Genomic DNA, 20245 nt, shown 5'->3' with positions numbered 1-20245 from the left:
GTAAACTCCTTGGCAGCAGAAACGTCCCGTGGCAATAAGTTCTATGATGTGAATAAACCCTTCTCTTCTGTTTTAAGTGTCTTGCATGCTGGCTCCATTTGCCTTCCATCTTCCTATTAATGGGATCCAGCTAGCCAGGAAGTCTGAGTCACCACATACGTAGGAGACCGGGTTCCAGTTGAATGCCTGTGATACTGTCTGATGTTGTCTGCTTATTTCAATTTGTGCTTATCCATCAGGCGTCTCTTATCTTAGATTTGACTGCAATACAAAACAAAACAGAGTCATGATCTTTCACAGACAGGCCCTGGTCCATGATCGATGACACTGTGATAATACAATTCACGATGAAATATTGTTCACAAAATATCCTGTCAGCTCTTCTAACAGCAATGTCTAGCCAAATAATTTGTGGTATTTCTGGAGATGTACATGGCACCCTGTCAGTAATTGAGCTCTGGTTGAAACTATTTCCAGAATTGAATACAAATACCCATCATAGGATAATTTAGGACGCAAAGTACCTGTGGAAGTCTTCTGGTCCAAACTGCTGATGTACTCATCATCAGCTTCAATTAGATATTTAAGAATTTCATTTGGAAAATATCTAAACGTGGAGATACCATATCCTCTCTGGGCAACCTGTTCCAACATTTGACAATGATGGAGAAAATATTTCCTTATAGCCAATTTCAGTTTCCTCTATGGCAACCTGTGTCAGTTGCCTCTTGTCATACTACTCTGCTGCTGCTGACTTGTTACCAGCTTTTTGTTCAATAGGACCCTTGGATCCTTTTCCTCAAAACTACTGTCTAGCCAGCAAGTGCCATCCTCTCCTGGTGTGTGGTGGTATTCCATCCCACATGTGGGTCTATGTGTGTCACTGAACTGCATGAGGCTCCTCTCAGCCCATTTTCCCCAGCCTTTCTGGGTCTCTCTGAGTAGCAGCTCTGCCCTCCAGTGTATCAGCTCCTGCCCTGGTTGTGTTATCCATGAGGTTGCTGAAGGTACACTGTGTCCTAGCTTTTGGGTCATTAGTAAAAACAAAGAGTATTGGTCCCAGTATCGCTCCCATTATTAGTCCCTGGGGAATGCCAGTGGTCACCAGGTGCCAAGTTGGACTTGATTCTGCTGATCACAACGATACTTCGAGCCGGATGGTCCAGCCAGGTTTCCACCCAACTGATTGTTTGTGTACCCAAGTGGCCCATACAATTACTGCAGGAATCTGTTGAATACCTTGCTGAAGTCTAGATAAACAACACTGCTCACTCTTTGGGCGCTGAAATAGTCATCTCGTTAGCGAGGACAAGTTGATTGTGTACAATTTACTTCTAATCAATTTATTCAGTTATTTTATTCTCCATTTAATTGATAATGATGTCCAGGGACCTATACTTAATTGGAATTTTGTCCTGTTTTTCTGTAGGTCCTGCTTGTTGAATATGGGCAGAAAACTTGTCCCTTTTTGTTTAGCAGGAGACTACCTCAGTGTCCCTCAGCCTTGCTGTGACCTCTCAGAGGAGGTAGAGAGCAGCCTGGTAATGATTTTGGCTCCTTCACACCCTCAGATGGATCCTGTGAGGATGCCTGAGGTGGACTTTATGTTCTCTATATGTCCCAGGGGACAGCAGTGAAAAAGGCATGAAGTGCCCATCTTCTGTCCCCAGGTCTCCTGCTCTACCAAGACAGTGTGCCCCCATTTACTTTCTTTAGTTGCTGATTTATTCATAGAAGCTTTTGTTCTTGTCCTTCATAGCATTTCAGTGCCAGGACCTGAGCCTGCCATTTGTGTGAGTGTGCATGTTTGTGTGTATAGTCTGGTTTTCTGGGGACAGAAATACTAAATGCTTCCCAGTTTAAGAGAAACAGGTTTAATCACAGTCATTCTGAGTCATGTTCCAAGTCATGCTTTTTTATGCATGGCACGGGATTTTTTACACTATCCAAAGTGACATAATATGTTTATTTTATTATGGTCGTACATGACATTTGAATATCTCACAGACACTGATAAGGTGATGTTTTTCCTCCCTGAGGCAAAACTGAGGTGCTATGTACTAACACAGGTATTTATTCCTTATATTTGTCTCTTCAAACTGCAATAGTTTGGAGTTTTTTCTTGGATGTCTTAATATTATGTAATGTTTATTTTTAAATACAGTTCCTTCTGATATAACTTGCAATTAGCATTGAAAGCTTCTGCAAACTGATTCATAAGGCAGAGGATATAACAACACCCACTGAGTGGAATTTATGGCTAGATAAACAGATCAGAAATCAAGAGCTGTTATTTTCCCAAATTTGTGGTCAACCGTGATAGAAATTTTAAATTTTGTAATGAATTCGCATGCCAGCAGCTTCTAAAACAAGGTTCTGCAGTTGCCTTGATGTCTTTTAAAGTTTACATTAACTAGATTTTAGTGACTAAAGAAATAAAAGTTCTTCCATGACTAAACTAATTTACTGATGAAGTAGTTGAAAAAATCCTTCAGAAGAAATTTTTTACTGTCTTCTGTGGCCCTTTGTGTCACCTCCTCTTCAATGAAAGAAGCCCAACGATCTTGATAAAGGGTACCCACTGCTTTGGGGAGCAGTTGTTTGCAATGTGAAGGTCCTAACTAATCTTGTGGGAGAAGTAGCTAATTAATATAGATTTGTGCACAGAACAAACTCCTCGCTCAGGAACTTAGAAAATTATTAGTTATAGCAGCAGATTGCAATAAGCATTCACTTCACCAGACTTACTGAGGTAGGTCTTTCAAAATCTGCAGATAGCAAATTCCTGTCAACACTTCTTTTCTACTGCTTTACTTCACACTTTTTTACAGGAAAGAAATTCCGTTTTCAAGGACTGTCTTCATCTTTGCAAGAATAGAAGTTTTTGGACTCATTGATAAAAAAACTGATTTTAATGTTGCTGACCTGCCATATGCTTAGGTCAAAAGCAATTGTAGCATCACAGAATAACTCAGCTTTGAAGACCTCCAGAGGTCACCCAGGTTCAACCCCTGCTCAAAGTGGCTGCTTAATGTCTCTCCCGAGTGTGAATCCAGTGTCTTTTATACAGGACACAGGGTTTGTTTTTCTCCCGGTTTGGTGGGGGGGGGAGTTTCCAAACACTTTTAGTTTGGTTTGTCAGGAGACACAATAGAGGCTGAGGCTATTGACCTCTTAAATATTTTCTTGTTATTGAAGTTGATGAGAAAATGTCAGTTTTTGATAAGACCTCATCATCACGGATTTTACAAATGATGGAACTATTACTTTAGTCAGTCCCTAGAACAATGTATATAGAGTTCCAGTAGAAAACATCCAGAAAAATTCCTGTTCTGCTTTAAAAGCTAGAATGTTCCATTAGGAGTCCTGACACAGAAGTTAGAATTGAGGTGTTATTTCTGTTATTTTATACATTTAAACATTTTAAATATTTATGTATTTTAACATATTTACATGTGGGTTTTTCCATACTGCATCCAAATTCTGTACTTTAAAGTTCAATGTGATTTTGATTACCTCAGTTTTATTCATCACTTTAACTAGAAATCTGGGCTCATAGAATTATGGTGAAGTACAGCACTTACATTTCAAGAAATATGTGGTGCAGCTGATTAGAATATGCTGCTGACATCAAATTTGAAGGTAGGCAGGAGATAACATGATGGGCAGGCCATTATTTATTTGGTTAGAAGTGTTTTAAAAAGTGATTTTAAACAGTTGCTGGTATTTTTAGTACAGGGAAAATTTATAATAATCTGTTCTTTATCAATGACTACAAAAACTTCTAATTAATCTTGCTTTTAAAGGAGGAGGGTGCTAGGTTTTTTCTCGATTTTTTTTTTCAAGTCATGTTGTTTGCAGCTCCAGTTGCTATAATAGAGATAGTTACAATTTTTGTAATTTACCCTAATAAGCATCTTTTTAGTTAGTAGATTGTGTATGTGCATCTTATTTATCCATGACTGCTAAATAGATTAGTAAAAATACATAATATAATACAACCATCAGCATTACGTGAAGGAATATATAGAAAATACATTTATCCAGAAACAAGTTCATGGTGGAATTGAAGGGTGAGGATTCTGATGGTGTAACATGTAATGGATAGTTGCTGACAGTAGCTGCACAGACTGAACTGTCTGAGTTTACAAAAAGATAAATAGAATAATTTTCATGATGGAGAAGTGGGATTCTTAGTTAATATGGAACAAGGATGACCCTGTGGTCCAAGCATGGTTTTAAGAATAGGCTGTACATCTGTTTCCATCCTCAAGCACAGATGAGCCTCCTGACCTTTTATCTGTGTTCCTGATGTTACCTCTTAGTCCAGTAGCTGTAGCTTTTGGAAGCCCTTTTTGGAAAGAGAGGAATGAATAAAGGGCTGTGTGCTATATTTGGATTTTCCTGAAACAATAGGCTTTTTCAGGATGTCAGACTTTTTCAGGATGTCAGAGAAACAAGTCCAGGCACAGTTGATTTTTTGTGCATTTGTAGATAGTCTTTTTGCGATTCTGGTACTTGTACTGTTCTGCTTGATTGCTTGGGCAAACTCCGTCTGAACTGGTGCATAAATGACCGCAGGAAAATGACAGGCAAAATTACCAGCCTGCTCTTGCTCTCTTGTTAAGGAGCAAAGATTGCTAATAGAGGTCTTGGAGGTTTGCAATGAATAGGAAATTATCTCTAGTGTCATTTTAACGGGTTTATATTTCTGGGCTTTGGTGCATATTAATGTTTTGAAAGCAGTGTGAATGCTAAAATCAAAAGTAGCTAAAGAACCTGGAAATGTACAGTGTCTTCAGATGAAATCAGATTCTGCTGAACTACTGAATTTTCCATGGCTACAGTGATAATCAGCAACACATGCAAGACCAGTTTTATTTTATTAAAGCTTAAAGAGAAAACAGCAACAACCAGTTTGGAGGAAAAAATGTGCAGTTTTGTAATGGTTAAGTTTTTGGGGTTTTTTTTAGTGAATAATGTTAAGCTGTATCTTCAGAGCTTCTGGCTTATTCCTGTTTTTAGTCCTTTCTCTTTGGCTTGATTTACTGCCTTTGTGTATTTCTTACAGTAATTTGTGAAAAGATTTTAGGTAGGCTTGGAAGGAATTTCAGAGATCATTGCTAAAGGATCCACAGCTGGACCTACTCTAATAAATATTTCTCTAGCTTGTGAATCTCTTGTGAAGGTGATTTCTCAACTCCCTTGAGGAGCTGCACTATGTCAGTTTGTGACTGCTGCTGTTTAGAACTTTTTTTCCTAATCTGTGATCTAACCTTTGTGCCTAATTGAGCTAATTTTTTATGCTGTTTTGGGGAATGTGAGGAATTGTCTATCATCAGCATCGCTCATAACAGCTTTTTATGTTCTGAGAGAATTTGTGCTGTCTCCTTAGGCTAACCTTCTTAAAGACTAAAGTCTCTGGTCCTGACAGCCTATTTTAGCACAAATTGCTTATCATTTCCCTACTCTTGTTAACTTCCCTTCAGTTTTTTTTCCAGCTTGTCTTTTGCAGTCCTCTGTATAGAGATTAACAGAACTGGACACAATATTCTGGTTTAGGCTGTACCAATATCAGCAAATGATTTCTCATTTTTATTTACAAAAGAATCTTAGTTTTCTGTGAGGTCTTCTCCAATGCACCTCCTGTTTATGCATCTTAGACTGGGCTTCTAGTCTGCTATGACCCCACATCATTTTCAATTATCTTCCTGCTTGGTCGTTATTTCAATTTTTAAATTCTGTGCATTTAACTTCTTTCAAAAGCATATCATAGTGGAGATTCTTCTTTTTCTACTTTGAGTTGCATCTGACTGTATTTTTTTTGTTGTTTTTTTTTTCTCCTACTTTTTGAGGTAATTTTGAATGCAGTAAAAAATAGATCTCTTTCTAATTCTGTTGCTTTATTCTGGCAGTGAAAATATTCTGTAGAACTGAAGCAGGACAAACCCAAGGGAATTTCTTTTTGGCGCACTTCTCCAAGTCATGATGATTAGCAAACTTCTAATAATTATCTTTTGGACCTTTTCTCCATGATTTTCTATACCATTTTTTTTATTTTGCCAATGTGAATGGTGAGTCTTGCATTTTATTCCTGTGTTAAGATGCTTTGCTTTATTGATTACTCTCTATAACCTGCCAGAAATCTTTTATGTGGCACTGTTTTATCTTTGAGGAGAATACAAAAAAACCTTAAATCCTGGATCTCACATGTTAATCTGCTAGGTGTTTTCAAGATTATTAATGTCTTTTTCTAACTCCCCATCACCAAATATTCTGATCTGTAGTTTGGAAAACCCTATGCCTTTTAATGGGAGTGCTTTGATTTGCCCTTTTCAGTCCTACTGACCTCTCCTGCTTTCCTGAGTTTTTAATGTAAGTTGATTAGGACATTCTCCTACTGTGAGTGAATTTCAGTGGATCTCGCTGTCCTCAACACATTTCTTAATGTATATAATGATTTTCCTTAGGATTTGTTTTCATTCTTATCCCTGAGAACATGGAAAACTTCAGCCTTCTGTGCATCCTTTGTTTTTTGTAGCTCTTAATGGATTTTTTAAATCATTCTTAATATAAAGTATCATCCATTATTTTCTCTTGTCTCTTGTAAACTACAACTCTTCATACCCCTTTGTGTTCCTGATCATTATTTGCATGCTTTTTTTCCATTGTGGTGTTCCTTAACATTTGTCTTGTTGCATCTTGAACAATTTTGTGATTATACTTTTGTAAGTATTTAGGAGGAAGCAGGTTTTGGGCTGTTACCATCCTATTGTTATCATTACACATTCATACTGTGCCTTTCAAATAGCAGGGGAAAATGTATAAAACCATTAAGATATGCATGGAAGATGCAGCACATAACAGGACATGTCTTGAGGAGTATTGCTTGCATGGTGAAGAAAAATTTGCCTGTATTCAACAATAGACAACATTAAAACTATTTCACTATTTTTTTACTTCATGTACAGAAATCAGATTGTAAGTAAAGCCTGTTGTTAAGTATTTACATACTCTTTTGTGGACAGCAGCTGCTTTTTGGTTTCTAAACTGTACATACCCAATACTGTTAAAAAAATCCATTAATTAATGTAAAAGTGTTAAAGAACTAGAATAGCAAGACCTCCCAGCAGTAAATGTCAGCTGCATTATCATGGCCCAGATTATTCCTTCACATACTGATTACTAATGCTTAAATAAGAGAAAAGTGAATTGCAACGTATCTGGAGATCGCTGAGTAGGACAGGCTTGGGAAATGGCTGTATTTGCCTTGCATATGACCTTTCAGTTGTTTTCTTATTGCTTTTCTTATTTCTTATTGCTCTTACTGAGCTGTTCACCTTGCATCCAAATGTAGCTTCTCTGTTATGGAAAGAAGTAATTGCTCAGGAAAGACCAGAATTATTTAAGGGTACCACTGGCATATGGAAGAACATCGTGGAGGTTTAGTCCTGGGGAAGAGTCATTAGATGCTCACTTCCTTTGTTCATAGATGTGGGAAGTTCTGCTTTTAAAGGCATTTAAGTCCAGTTAGAAAAATGCAATGTGATGTTACAAGACTTTTTCTATCCTTACTTTTTGCTGCAGCATATTTTATTAAATTTTATTTGACAATTCGGAAGAAATACTGTTTTGGTTTTCTTATAAATAATGGTTTTGTGAAATTTTCATTGGATCTCATGGGTGTGGGTTGGAAAGGAATCTTGAAGGATCATCTATTCCAACCCCTTGTCCATGGGCAGGGACATCTTTCACTAGATCAGGCTTTTTATGTTTTCCAGTTATTGCAGGATTATGAATTATTTTCTGAAGTAACTGATACCTTTTCTGTTAAATCATCCACTATTTGGCCTTGTGTTTTATTTTTTTCATGTCATGAAAGTGAGGAATAAATCAAAATAGCCAAAGCTGCTTTTGACAGCCAGTGGAGTTTACATGCACATACCAATGTTAGGTTCAGTTACTTTAACATCAGAAACTCTTATCAACACAGAATGGTTTAATGTGGTAAGGTTTAATTTCTGTGGGATTGCCTGGAATTAATATTAAGCTCATTATTGAGAAGCTACTAGCATTTTCCCCTATTGCTGACCATTCTGTCAGAGAAGAACATAAACATTTATTTCCTGTATTTCAGGAACTTTTCTTGCCTGTTTTTTCTTTGGTTTGTTCAGGTCAGTAAACAAACTGCTTGCTGGGAAAGCCAAGCTCCGTGTTGTCCACAGAGGGTGTCTGCTGTCAGAGTGGCCATGAAGTCTGCTCCTCATGTAGTAGGGGTGTTGCAAACTTCATCAAGTTTGGTCTTTTCTCTTGGAAAACATTTGAGCATGTTTGCTATCAGCAAGAGGCTTTTGATGGGGGCAGATCTGTCTTTGCCAGTGATGCATTTGCTTGGAAGCTGCTATTTTTGGCCTGTTAGCTCTGAGTCTTTTGTAACAGCAGAAAGCGGAAGTGAGCAGTGAAATCCCTTTAATAGCATATTTCCTGGTTGAAGTGACTTATCTGTGAGGCCTAGACACAGGAGACGTCATTTCCTGGATTACTTCTCTTCAGTCCCAACTGTCTGTTTTACTGCATAATCTTTTGACCCAGCTTCTTAATTGTAGTGAACTTTTCTGTTAAGTGATATAAACTAGTTCTTTCAATGAAAATGTAAAGCTTTAAAGAAACAGCTTTTGACAAAATGCTAGTATGCAACAGAGGTTTTTCATAAATTACATGTTGATTGAACTTGAAATCTCTTACATTAAAATTTTGTTTACAAGCTTAAAATCTTGTCTTTGAAAGAGTAAGATTCACAGGGCTAAAAAATATTTGACAACTTTCTGTTCCTTGTAATGATGATACTGAACACCTCTCTTTGACATCAGCTGTATCTGTGTTCTAGAGTTAGGACACTTCCAAAGAGCTAAAATGGTCAGTTATGCTGTTTTCAAATTTCCTTTCATTAATGTGAAAATTGTTACTTGGAGTCCATGAAAAAGAGGCAAAAAGAGCTAATTAAAAATTAGCTGCAAATATGGTTCTCAGTTTGTATAGCCCACAAAAAAGCCATGGAATCAGAATGACATGGCAGAAAAAAATGACATCTGAAATTTTAATACAGTTCATCTTAAATTGGAACTTATGATTGGTTTGGACCTTGTAATCGAGCTTCTCTAAAATTTTTGTTGGGGTGATAACTATTCTTTCCCCTAATGTTTTGCATAAGATAGAAGTCAAGCACACTATATATGGGTTTCTTGGTCAACCACTAAAATATCTTCACGTGAAAAGCATTAAGACATCAAGTGACCTCACTTCTCTTCCCCTCCAAAATAGAAAGAACAAAAATATACCTTGCTGATTTTTCTTAGCACAGACTGCTTTTACATCTCCCTTAAAATGTCTACCCAGTTGTTTGTGATCATGAAAGTATTTTCTTAGCAGCAGTGAAAAAAGAATGTTGGAGTTCGGTGTAGATTGCCATCTAATAGGAATTGATACTTCATTGAGCTAGGTAAAATCCTAAAAGCTGGTCCAGCTGTTCCCATCAGGGCATTCAGCATGGTTCTTGTCTATGTCACAGGGTGAGGATCCATATTTCTGCAGGCATACTGTGCTGCAGAATGAGATTGAAGGTGGTATTTGCCAAATCAAGAGTAGATTGGATTATGTTATGCTATTTTGCAGGAAGTAATCTCAAACTGGTACTTTCTGTTGGATTTGTCCAAATTATTGGGCATTACCTATGCAATTCATGTAGTGACTAATTCATAAGTATATAACAACTTGGTTACTTTTGTTTGGTTTTATTGTATCTTCTGTAAAAGTGTCATATAAGTTAGGAATAAGTAGTAAGTCTTCTGTCCCTCTGAAAGATGAGTATGATGTCCTGGTGCATCATTCATTTCTCCTTAGTGTGTCTTGCAGGAACTGTTATGGTCAAGGCTGAAATAATTCTTACATTTACTGTTAAAGCAACTACTGTGCCTTCTTGACTGACTTTCTATTTGCTTATTTACACTGTCTTAAGCTTCTTTCTGGTTGGAAGTTCTAAAACTTGATGTGTAAGACATCATAACAGTTAAGGTTGCATAGAGTCAAGAGTAAAATCCACCTTTTATCTGTGCAGCATTGGAAATATTATAGGTGTTACAGAATGTTTGAGGTTGGCAAGAACCTCTTGATATTGTCTGGTCCAACACCCTGCTCACTGCAGGGTCAACCAAAGTAGGTTGCCCAGGACCATGTCCTGTCAGATTTTGAATATCTCCACTGATGGAGACTCCACAGCCTCTCTGGGCAATTTGTTCCAGTACTGACCACTGTCACAGGAAAAAAGTGTGGTGTTCAGATAGAATTTTGTGTGTTTTACCTTATGTCCATTGTCTCTTGTTCTGTCAATGAGCAGTGCCTTTTCTTCAGTCCTTCCCATCAGATACTTACAGGCACTGATGACCTCCCCTGCCTTGAGTCTTCTGCTCTCAGGCTGCAGAGTCACAGCTTTTTGAGCCTTTTCTCCTTGGAGAAATGTGTTAGTGCCTCAATCTCACCAGCCCTTTACTGGACTCACTCCAGTAGATCCCTGCCTTTGGTGGTTTGGGAGACCAGAAATGAACACAGCACTCCAGGTGGGACCTCATCAGTGCAGATCAGAGAGGAACCTGTTGTTCACCAGGACCCTCAGGTGCTTCATTGCAAAGCTGCTCTCCTGCTTGTCAAGCCACAGCCTATACTTGGTACCTGGGGCTTTTCCTCTCCAGCAGCAGGACTTGGCTTTTCCTCTCACTGACTATTGTGAAAACCTTCTCTCTCCAGAGAGAGGATGCCCTGCTGGTGACTGGCTCCAACTGGACTTGGTGCCACTGATCAGTCTTCCAGGCCGAGTCTTTCAATCAGCTTTTAATCATTTGTCTAACTCGTACTCCATCAGTGTGTCTGTGACACTTTCCAAGCCACTTTCATTTGCTAGGAGGTAAAAATAAATAAATAAATAAAATCTCTTCATTTTGAAAATGGTCTTAACCATGAATGTGTTTTGTGGTATAAACTGATACTGCCACAGATGAGGTGGTCTTATTTTTGTATGAGCTTATTTAGGACAAAGTGGCATTTACCATATATTTAATAATCTTAGGCTTTGCTTTTTAAGCTCTCCAGATATGTTCTTAAAATGAATATAATAATTTTAGTAATATTTGCAATAAATTATACCTTCCCAGATATATTAATAAAAGATATACAATCAGCAGGTTGTTAGCTATAGCCTCAGTTATTAGGAAGACTGAAAAGCTATCTAGTTCTGTTGGCTGCCTGTTAATAAACATGAAGTGGTCTCTGACTTAAATCTCTGTGATGCCCTGTCAAGGCTCAAAAACCTGAAAAAGCAGTCTTGGGATTTTGTTCTTAAGGCAATGAATAAAGCTGCCAGTTCAGGCTGAACACTGGAGCTGCTGACAATGAATTATGCCTCAGACTCCTCTTAGTATCTGAAACTAATTTTTAGTTTTATTTGTCTCTCTGATACTGGAAAGGTCTCTGTGTTTGAAGAATAATTTTCTAAAGTTTTTCCAGGTTGCAGAAAGGTGTATTGAGTAAAATCTTGTAACAGGCGTTTAACATACTATTTTTAGTTTAGTTTTGGTGATCTCATCCCTTGCCATTTTAAGAGTCTCAATTGTTTTCTGCTGAGGCATTGATAATGGGTAGCAGAACGGCATGTAGAGTTCTGGCTCATCTTCTGTTGAGTCACTTGGTAAAGGTATTCCAGTCCTGTGAGCCTGAATTACATGGTGAATTGGCTTCTTAAGTTTAGGTCACATCTTGCTTCTAAGAAAAATGTGTGGTTGATTTTTGAATGTCCAGAATGAAAAGGTAGAGAGGCTTTGATCAAAGCAATAATACAACCATCAAGTCTTTGCAGGAAAAGTGTAACAGGAAGTAAGAAAAATGGATTGACTGAACTCAGTATCGTAAATCAGTATTTAATGAGTAAGATTACTGACTGATTAAGATTAAAACTACTACTCCAGTTTAAGTCCCAGTGCCACTAATCAGTGGTAATATAGCTGTACTGTTTTGTTTATAGAACTTGGAGCCAGTCAGTGTGTGTTGGCTCCTCTGCTGGTTTATAAACATACTTGAGAGCTTGTTTGATTTGCCTACTAGGAATGTAATGCATGCTTGAATAATATATACTCAGTCTCAGTGCAGTGATTTTAGGAAAGTTGTTAATTAAGATTTTAGAACTCAATTAACTTTTTTTTTTTTTTCAGGATGGCTTGAATTCTTTGGTCCTTGATCTGGATTATCCAGCGCTGAGGAAGAACAAGAACATTGATAATTTTTTAAATAGATGTAAGTTGCAAGTGGCTCTTAAACAATGACATTGTTGTAATCTCAATCATAAGAAGTTGAGTGATCAGAAATGCAGTGCCCGTGGTTATTCTACTGATTTTTATTACTCTGAGCTTCAGAAGGATTTGGAGGACCATTTTTTACAGAGAAAATTTTCATTTTAGGGAGCTATGTTATGAAAATATGTTGGAAAATACCAGATTTTTATTTTCCTAAATACAGTTGGAAAAATCCTTTTATGTTATTTTCTTATCTTACATATGTGTAGCTACATAACTTGCTAAGTATATCCTAGTTATTATTCTTCAGGAATTCATTACACTAAATGTCAACATTGTTTATATAGTCATATTTAATCTAACAGAGAAGCCTTTTGTGGGTTTGTAAAACTAAATTGTTGTACCTTAAAATCTGTTGACATCATTTTTGAACCTTTGCATAAATGTTTGTGATTCTCTCCAAATTAATTGTAGACAGGATCTTGGCATTTATTAAACATATGATTCTACATCAGAGTAGCTGTATTTTGTGGTTTTGAAGTGTTTTCTATTCATGTATGTAAGCAGAATCTTTTTTCTTATAAAAATAGCAGATTATGTGTTTTAAAATGTAATTTGCAGTGAGTAAGCCTTGTTGGAATAACTATGCTTTGTAGTGAGCTATTTTGAGATATATTTATTTTTTTAAATTTTCTATTGCATATGTTGAGTTTAGATTACTGCAGATGCAGTCTTATCAGCAACTCCTTTTAAATTTTTTGCTGGTAAGAGCTGTATGTGTCTGCCCTCTGTTGCCCTGGGACTCCTTGGAATATCCACTCACACTCGTCACTTAAATAGTGTCTGGTGTAGTAATTTGTGGTGAGTTCTTTCTTTGGAATTCAGTGCTTCTCCATGAAGTTTAGCAGAGCCCCATAGAGGGACATACAGCTTTGACAGTTGCCAGTAAAGTCTCATTTGGAGAAATCAGTTAAAATACGGTAAATAAGAAAGAGCAGATTAGGACATAGAGGCATACCTTGGCATTATTTTCAGTTTGAGTTAAAAGAAATTCAAGCAGATATTTATGAAAGAAAGGGTCTGTGACAGCATTTTAAGTATCTTTGTTATTTGCAACTGAGCAATGGATGTGTATAGTGAGGGGAAAGCTATGAAGATGACATAAATAATATTTATCAACAGTTTCTCTGAGCTGGTTATATCTGCTTTTACATTACTGTTTTTGCAATAAAACAAAATTAGAAGCCTCTTTCTGATCAGAAGACCAGTATTTTCTGACTATTAGAAACAGTAACTATGGGAAAATAATTTAACCTCAGGAACGGATTGGAGTTTTGTTTGTTATTTGCTTGGTTGGTTTTTGTTTGTTTGCTTGTTTGTTTGCTGCAGCCCCTGAACATTCTGCCTGTCTCCCTCTTTTCGAAGGCTGTTGCTCCTTCTCCATCTCTAGGTTCTCTCTCACTGTTGTAGTAAATATTTTAAGTATCTTATTAATTGCTGGTGACCTGGAGGCTACCAGCAATGTCAGAAACATGAAAATATAATTTGTTCACAATTTTCTTACTGCCTTTTTATTGTTAAACCAGCTAACAGTATACAGTTGAAATAGCCAGATACTAGTTGAAAGAATTTTGAGATGTGTTACAAAAAAATTCACACTAGTTAATAAAGAGTTTTCAAGGGTGCACTTCATCCTTACCTGTTGAACTTTTAAAAAGCATGCAACACCTGACTATTTTGGCCATATTGTGTGACAGTGCATCTTTCTTAAGAATCACACATGTAACTTCTCTCTTGTTTCTGTACTGACTGGGAGAGAACAAAAATAGTGCTGCATATCTTCTCTGATTTACACTTTGGGAAAAAATAAATTGTGAAATGAGAATTTTGTGAACATTTGAGACTGGTAGTGTTTTGATACTGCAAAAGAAAGAATCAATCCTGCCACAGTGATTCATTTCAAAGTCTTTTCTGACACAGGTGGTTGTATGGTTTGTTATGTACCACACAGGGGAATTGAGCAGAATTCATGCAGAGTCAGGTGGTTTGTTTTTTCTTTTTATTAAAACTAGTCAGGAAAAAGAAAAGCAAAGAGCAGTTTCTGATTTTCATTTCACTTCACTGGTACTTGTGCTATCACAAAATGAGCCATTCAGGTACAGGAAATAAAGGACAACAACTGTGTTCTTATTGACATTGCCATTTTATGCAGTTTAAAATTGTTAAACCCATAGCTTAGGTTTTGGAAACTGTTCTGAGGGTGGCAAGTATCACTGGAAAGAGTGTGGTAGTGCTTGCTGAAGTTTCTTGCCACCTTGGGCTTGGAAGAAAAGTTGAGAACTGTATTGAGAATTTATGGAGCTGTAAGTTGTTGCTTTCTTAGGGTAAGGAACAGTGAGTTCTTGTCTCTTGTGATTTTTCTCAGCATCTGAAGAACTGTCCCAAATGCCCAGCTGAGAACTGCTGTCAAAAGCTTCTGACAAACTCTGCTGAGCAGTCTGTGCCAGGGGCCTGGAGCCTGCTTCCCTCCCCAAGGCTTCCTGGGGCAAGCATGGAGAGGTGGCAGGGCCTCCTGTGAGTTACACTGTGCTGCACAGTGAGGCAGCTAAAGCAGAGTCACTGTGATTGTTTTCATCCATATTACACAACTCTGCAGAAATTGTGGAGAACACTAAATAATCATCACACTTTCAGTCACCTTAATCACTTAATTCTTCCTCAGTAACACTTTGAGAATTTTTTTTTCCCCACCACATTCCCAGGGGTTTGCATACACCCTACTTCCAGCCTACATCAAGTCATTACTATTCAGGTTAATGTTTTATTAATAGCTTATTTTAATTTAAAAATGAAATAGCTTCTACTTCAGCTGACACATTAATTTATGTTCAGCTCAACTCATAATGGCAAGCTGAAACTCCAAGGTTTCAACTATTTCACAAAGGCAATTTATTAATTGTCCGTACCATAGGAGTTTGGTGTATTCTGTTTCTGTGACCACTTCTCAGAAGCAGCCTCTTAACTTGTTTAATATGAAAGAAGTTCTTTAATTGCCTGCTTTGCCTTGCCATTCTGATTTGTTACCACTTTCTCTAAGGTATTGAACAAAAGTGGAACCTGTGTTTGGTATAAGAGGCACATTAAGTATCTTGCATAATACAACCATTCCTTTCCAGTCTTTATGTTCCTTTTCTGTTGCATTAATCAACTGTTGGGATTCTGATTTAAATTGCTATGTTTTTTAGAGTATTCATGGAACAGAAAAGTGTAGTGCAATATTTAATTCCCAAAACAATGAGAGGAATCTCATAGTCCTCTGAGAACAAAAGCTAATTTTCTTATTTTAGAAAAGAAAGCTGAGTTTTTCAGCATGGGCTTGGTGTGACAAATCTTTTCTTGGTCTTTTCCTCTTCTATCATCCAGGCAAAGACAATAGGTTGAGTAAATTCTTCCAAATCAATTTTTCTGCCGTTAAGATTTGCCAAGTGTTGAATCATTTCTTAGTGCCTTGTGCCTTTTTTTGTGGTCTCCCATTCAGATGTAACTTAGTCTTAAATAGTTAAATAACAGGTTTAAGCAATAGGTAAAAACATTTGATCGTTTATAATCTTATCATCATGAATAGAAGGGCACAAAAAATGGATTTTGAGTAAGTCCAAACAGCAGCACAGAGAGTGGTGCCATCGACAGGCCTGGTACAACCCAGAAGTATTCAGTCCTTACATGGATCAGTGACTTTCTATGCATTATTCACCATCACTCAAGAGTTGGAAACTTGTGTTGCTAAATGATTTGCTGATGTTATGTAGGTTGGCAGAATTGTAGAGTGTAGTGATAGTGGATATATTTACAGGTAGAAGGGACTTGTACTAGAGATGTGGCACCTGTGCACCAGTTTTCTAGACTCCCTGAAAAGTTCTTTGGCCATTTTCCTCTCCAAGCAGACACTGCTTACTTGGAAGATGTATCTTCCAAGATTGATTGCTTTCAAAATCAATAGTTCTGGTTCCTTCCCTTGCATTTCGTTATGTCATTTGTAGTTGCTGAATCCTGCTCAGCCATGTGGTTACCAACAGGAATGTGTTATCTGCTGTGTTGTGAGTGCCTCCCAGGGCTGCAGCTCTGTGTGCTCCAGGCTTCCTGTCAGCAGCACTCATGAAATATCGGATGCCAACAAGAATCTTAGAAATTTAGTGCACTGTAGAATTTCCACTGAGTTGAGGAGCTAATTGCTCCTCTGGTTTTCTCTTGGCTTCTCTAAGGCAGCTCCCTGCCAGGTCTTCACATTCGCCTCAGCAGGTTGGGCTCTGGTTCCATTCTTAATGATATTGTTCTGGTAGGAGTAGGGATGGGAGAGGTATCAAATAACCAACTTTCCCAAGCAGAGCGTGGAAGCCACAGTGTGTAAGACAGAATGTCTTAGATGTATAAACAAGTTATATGTCAGTGTCATTAACCACATTCCCTTTTGGGTACTTGGTAGATACAAAGCAATTCAGCCCTGCCATCAGGCTTATTTTCATTACATTAGGGATGTGTTCTCTGTAAGCCAGAGGGCTGCTGCTTTCTGTTCCCCTGTGTCCTGCTCTTTTCCATCTATGCAAGAGACCATACTTCTCATGTTCCCCTTTTATTTCTCTGAGGGAGGAAGCTAAAGACAGCTCCTGTCTGGAGCTGTGCCTTCTAGTTCCTCCTGATTCTGCAAGGTCTCCAGCAACTTCTTCTTCACACACCTTTGACCAGACACTATGCATGCACCCCTAATTACTTCAGTCTTTCTGTTGTGCTTTCTGTTTGGTTTTGTTCAGCTGCAGGATTGCAGCACTTCCTGGCTGTACTTCAGTTTAACTTCTGGCTGGACTTCTGCCTAGGGCAGCAACTTTTGACTTAATGTACTCCATACTCATTGACTGTGTCTGATCTGTGGGATAAAATTGCACTCCCTTGCAATTTTATTCTCATATATACACTCTCAAGAACTGCTTGATACACAGTATTTTTTTAAAGAAAATAGCCTGCATATGAACTTTTTTTTCTTACCTTAAAAGGCAGAAAAGTTTGGGTTTTTCCTTCCTCCTCACCCTCCTTACTGTCCTAGACAGGTATTTTTTTCCATTTTCACAAGCATTTGCAACCTTCAGCCACATTCTTGCTGCCAGCTGTCAGTGACTGATCCAAACACTCTGCCCTTTCAGAAAATGAAACTTCATTTGTTTAAAAGTTGTAGTGCCATTTTCAAATAGTAAATCAAAAGCTGTCTTTAAAGACTCTTTGTATATAGCATTCTTGGTCCTTCTTGAGTTGAAGAAAACTGAGTCATAGGTGATGGTATTTTTTAGGACTTGTTTTAGGATATGTTGTAGGACTTTCACTCAAATGTCAAATGTAATACTTTTGTAAGATTCCACTGCATCCTGGGGCTGGGGAGTCCGTCTAATGCCTTCTTTTAAACATAAAGTTTTTCTTCTACTGGGCTTTGTGCTGTTGCAAATTCATAAGACGTGCAAACAGATACCAAAATTTTCAAACTCATCTGTGTGAAATCTGAAAATTCAGACCACTATAAGAAGGCTGCTGTTGGAAAGGTCTCTTGCACCCTGAATTAGATCATGTTATGTGATACATGAACTAAATCTTATGATCCAGTATGTTGCAATTATAGTGTGACTTCAGAGTTAATCTAAGCTTGCTTTCTTGCACCCCAGTTTTTTGTTTCAGGTTAGTTCCATGCATTGATTATCTGTTCCATATCTGTAAGATTTTATGCCAAAATAGACAGTCCATCTGTGTAACTGATAGCTTCACAACACTTGCATCCCTGTATGGTATAACTATTAACTGAGATGATTAAATTTTACTTGAAGGAGTTAGGAGGAGTAACCTCATTGCTCTTTAAAGAGGGGTAAAGTGGAGAGAGAGGTGCTGAGCTCTTCTCCCTGAGATGCAATGACAGGACACGTGGGAATGGTCCAGAGCTGCACCAGGGGAGGTTCAGACAAGACTTGAAGCATTTCTTTACCCTGAGATTGGTCAAACACTGGAAAGGCTTCCTTGAGAGACAATCAATGTCCCCAGCTTGTCAGTGTTTTAAGAGGCATTTAACAATGTTTAACTGTTGGGCAGCCCTGACACAGTCAGACAATTGCAGTGATGGTCACTGTGGGTCCCTTTGAACTGAAAGGGTTCTGTTCTGTTCTGTTCTATTCTATTCTATTCTATTCTATTCTATTCTATTCTATTCTATTCTATTCTATTCTATTCTATTCTATTCTATCCTATCTTATCCTATCCTATCCTATCCTATCCTATCCTATCCTATCCTATTAATCTTTTAGCAAAGTAAGTATGATTTCTCCATTCTCAGCATTTCACAGGGATGATAAAACTAGTAACTCTTCAGTTGGTTATTTCATATGTTTTTGCATTTTTCATTGCTTGCATTATTTAATGCTTGAATAGTTTCACTGGAGCCATAGTAACTTTGTTTATAGTTCCTACCTTCTACAGAAATATTCTTGTGAATTTCTTCTCAGAAATTGAGCTGCATAAAACTACACACTACTTTTTCAATGTGTTTAGATTACTGCTCATTTCACATATTTGCAAACATTGAAACATGTCAGAAACATATAAAATAAACTCATGTCATTCCAGTGTCTCATGAGATGTAACATTGTATTCAAACATATAAGTCTGCATTCTCTGCATGACTTAAAGTTTGCTGATATTCCTTCTCTACTGCTGCTTCCTGTGAATTTGTATTTATCCTCCTTGTATAGTGCCAGGGCTTGTGATCTGCAGTTAACTTCCAAACACAGCATTCCCTTTGCAATCTGCAAAATTAATTCTTATTTTTAACAAAAATAATAAACTTGGTGTAAGTGAAGCACTATTGCTTTCCTATGCTTTTCGTCTAAGCCGTCATGATTCAATATAGAAACAACATCAAAATTCTCTCAACTCCTTTTCCTGTTGACACACTGAATTACTTTCGTCTTATTAGTACCCTGAATGTAGCAGATTTTTTTACTTTTGGAGATTTTAAGTGCCTCTGTCCTTAGAAATTTACTAGCTCACCATTCACTCATTGTAACATTAATCTCTCCCCTTCCCTGTCACATCCAGTCTTCTCAGAAGAAGAAATTTGCAGTTGCGTTTTTGTGTTCCACAAGTTAGGAAGAATCTCTGAAAGCCAATTGGTCCAACTCTTTACTCAAAGTCAAACCAGTTTTGATGTTATATCAGATTGTTCAAGTTCTTGTGCAGATGACTTTTGAGAATTTCCAAAGATGGAGGCTTTTCAACCCCAGTTGACAGTCTGCACCTTTCCCCAATTCTTACGATTATTTTCCTACAAAATAAGATTTCTAGTATTTCGTCTTGTCTGGTGACTCTTCTCCTTTCACTTTGTACCTCTTAGAAGTATTATATACTTTGTATATACTTAGAAGTATTGTACCCCTTAGAACCTCATTTCAACTTGTGTTGAGGCCAACCTAACCTGAACAATTCCAGTTCTCTCAGCTTCTCTTGAGCATCATGGGAGCATTTTGGTGGTCTTCCATGAAGCTAGGGTATGTTTGGTATATTTTGTGCACTGAGGACCCCAAAGTTAGTCATAATATTCCAGATATAGTTTCACAAATGACAGATAGGGGAGGAAATCTACTTCACTTAACCTACTGGCTATGCAGTTGCCAGCACATACTTGCATAGTCAGTGCAAAGGCTGGCTTCTTGTTCTTTTCTGCTTGGCTTGCTGTCCACCAGGGCTGTCAGGTCCTCTTTCTCATGGTGCCTTCTAGCTGGTGAGTGCATCCTGTTCCTATGAGTGGTGCCGTTCCATCCCAGCTACAGGACTGCACTTGCTGTTGTTGAACTGTGAGCTTCCTCTCAGTTCATTACTCG

At 37.7% G+C, this 20245-nt stretch overlaps 1 protein-coding gene across 5 annotated transcripts in view; it reads left to right on the top strand.

Moving 5' to 3' along the window:
- Positions 1–20245, top strand: part of ROCK2 (Rho associated coiled-coil containing protein kinase 2) — a 103261-nt gene that overhangs the window by 27932 nt on the left and 55084 nt on the right. For all 5 annotated transcript variants that reach the window (XM_014894977.2, XM_014894978.2, XM_014894979.2 and 2 more), the window contains exon 2: positions 12258–12339. In XM_014894977.2, coding sequence (XP_014750463.2) covers positions 12258–12339 — 82 coding nt within the window. The remainder of the gene's footprint in view (positions 1–12257; positions 12340–20245) is intronic.

Source organism: Sturnus vulgaris, chromosome 3 (genome assembly GCF_052056855.1).
Source record: "Sturnus vulgaris isolate bStuVul1 chromosome 3, bStuVul1.hap1, whole genome shotgun sequence".
NCBI classification, from domain to species: domain Eukaryota; kingdom Metazoa; phylum Chordata; class Aves; order Passeriformes; family Sturnidae; genus Sturnus; species Sturnus vulgaris.
Note: the sequence above shows the minus strand (reverse complement) of the source record. Positions and strands in the feature narration are given on the sequence as shown.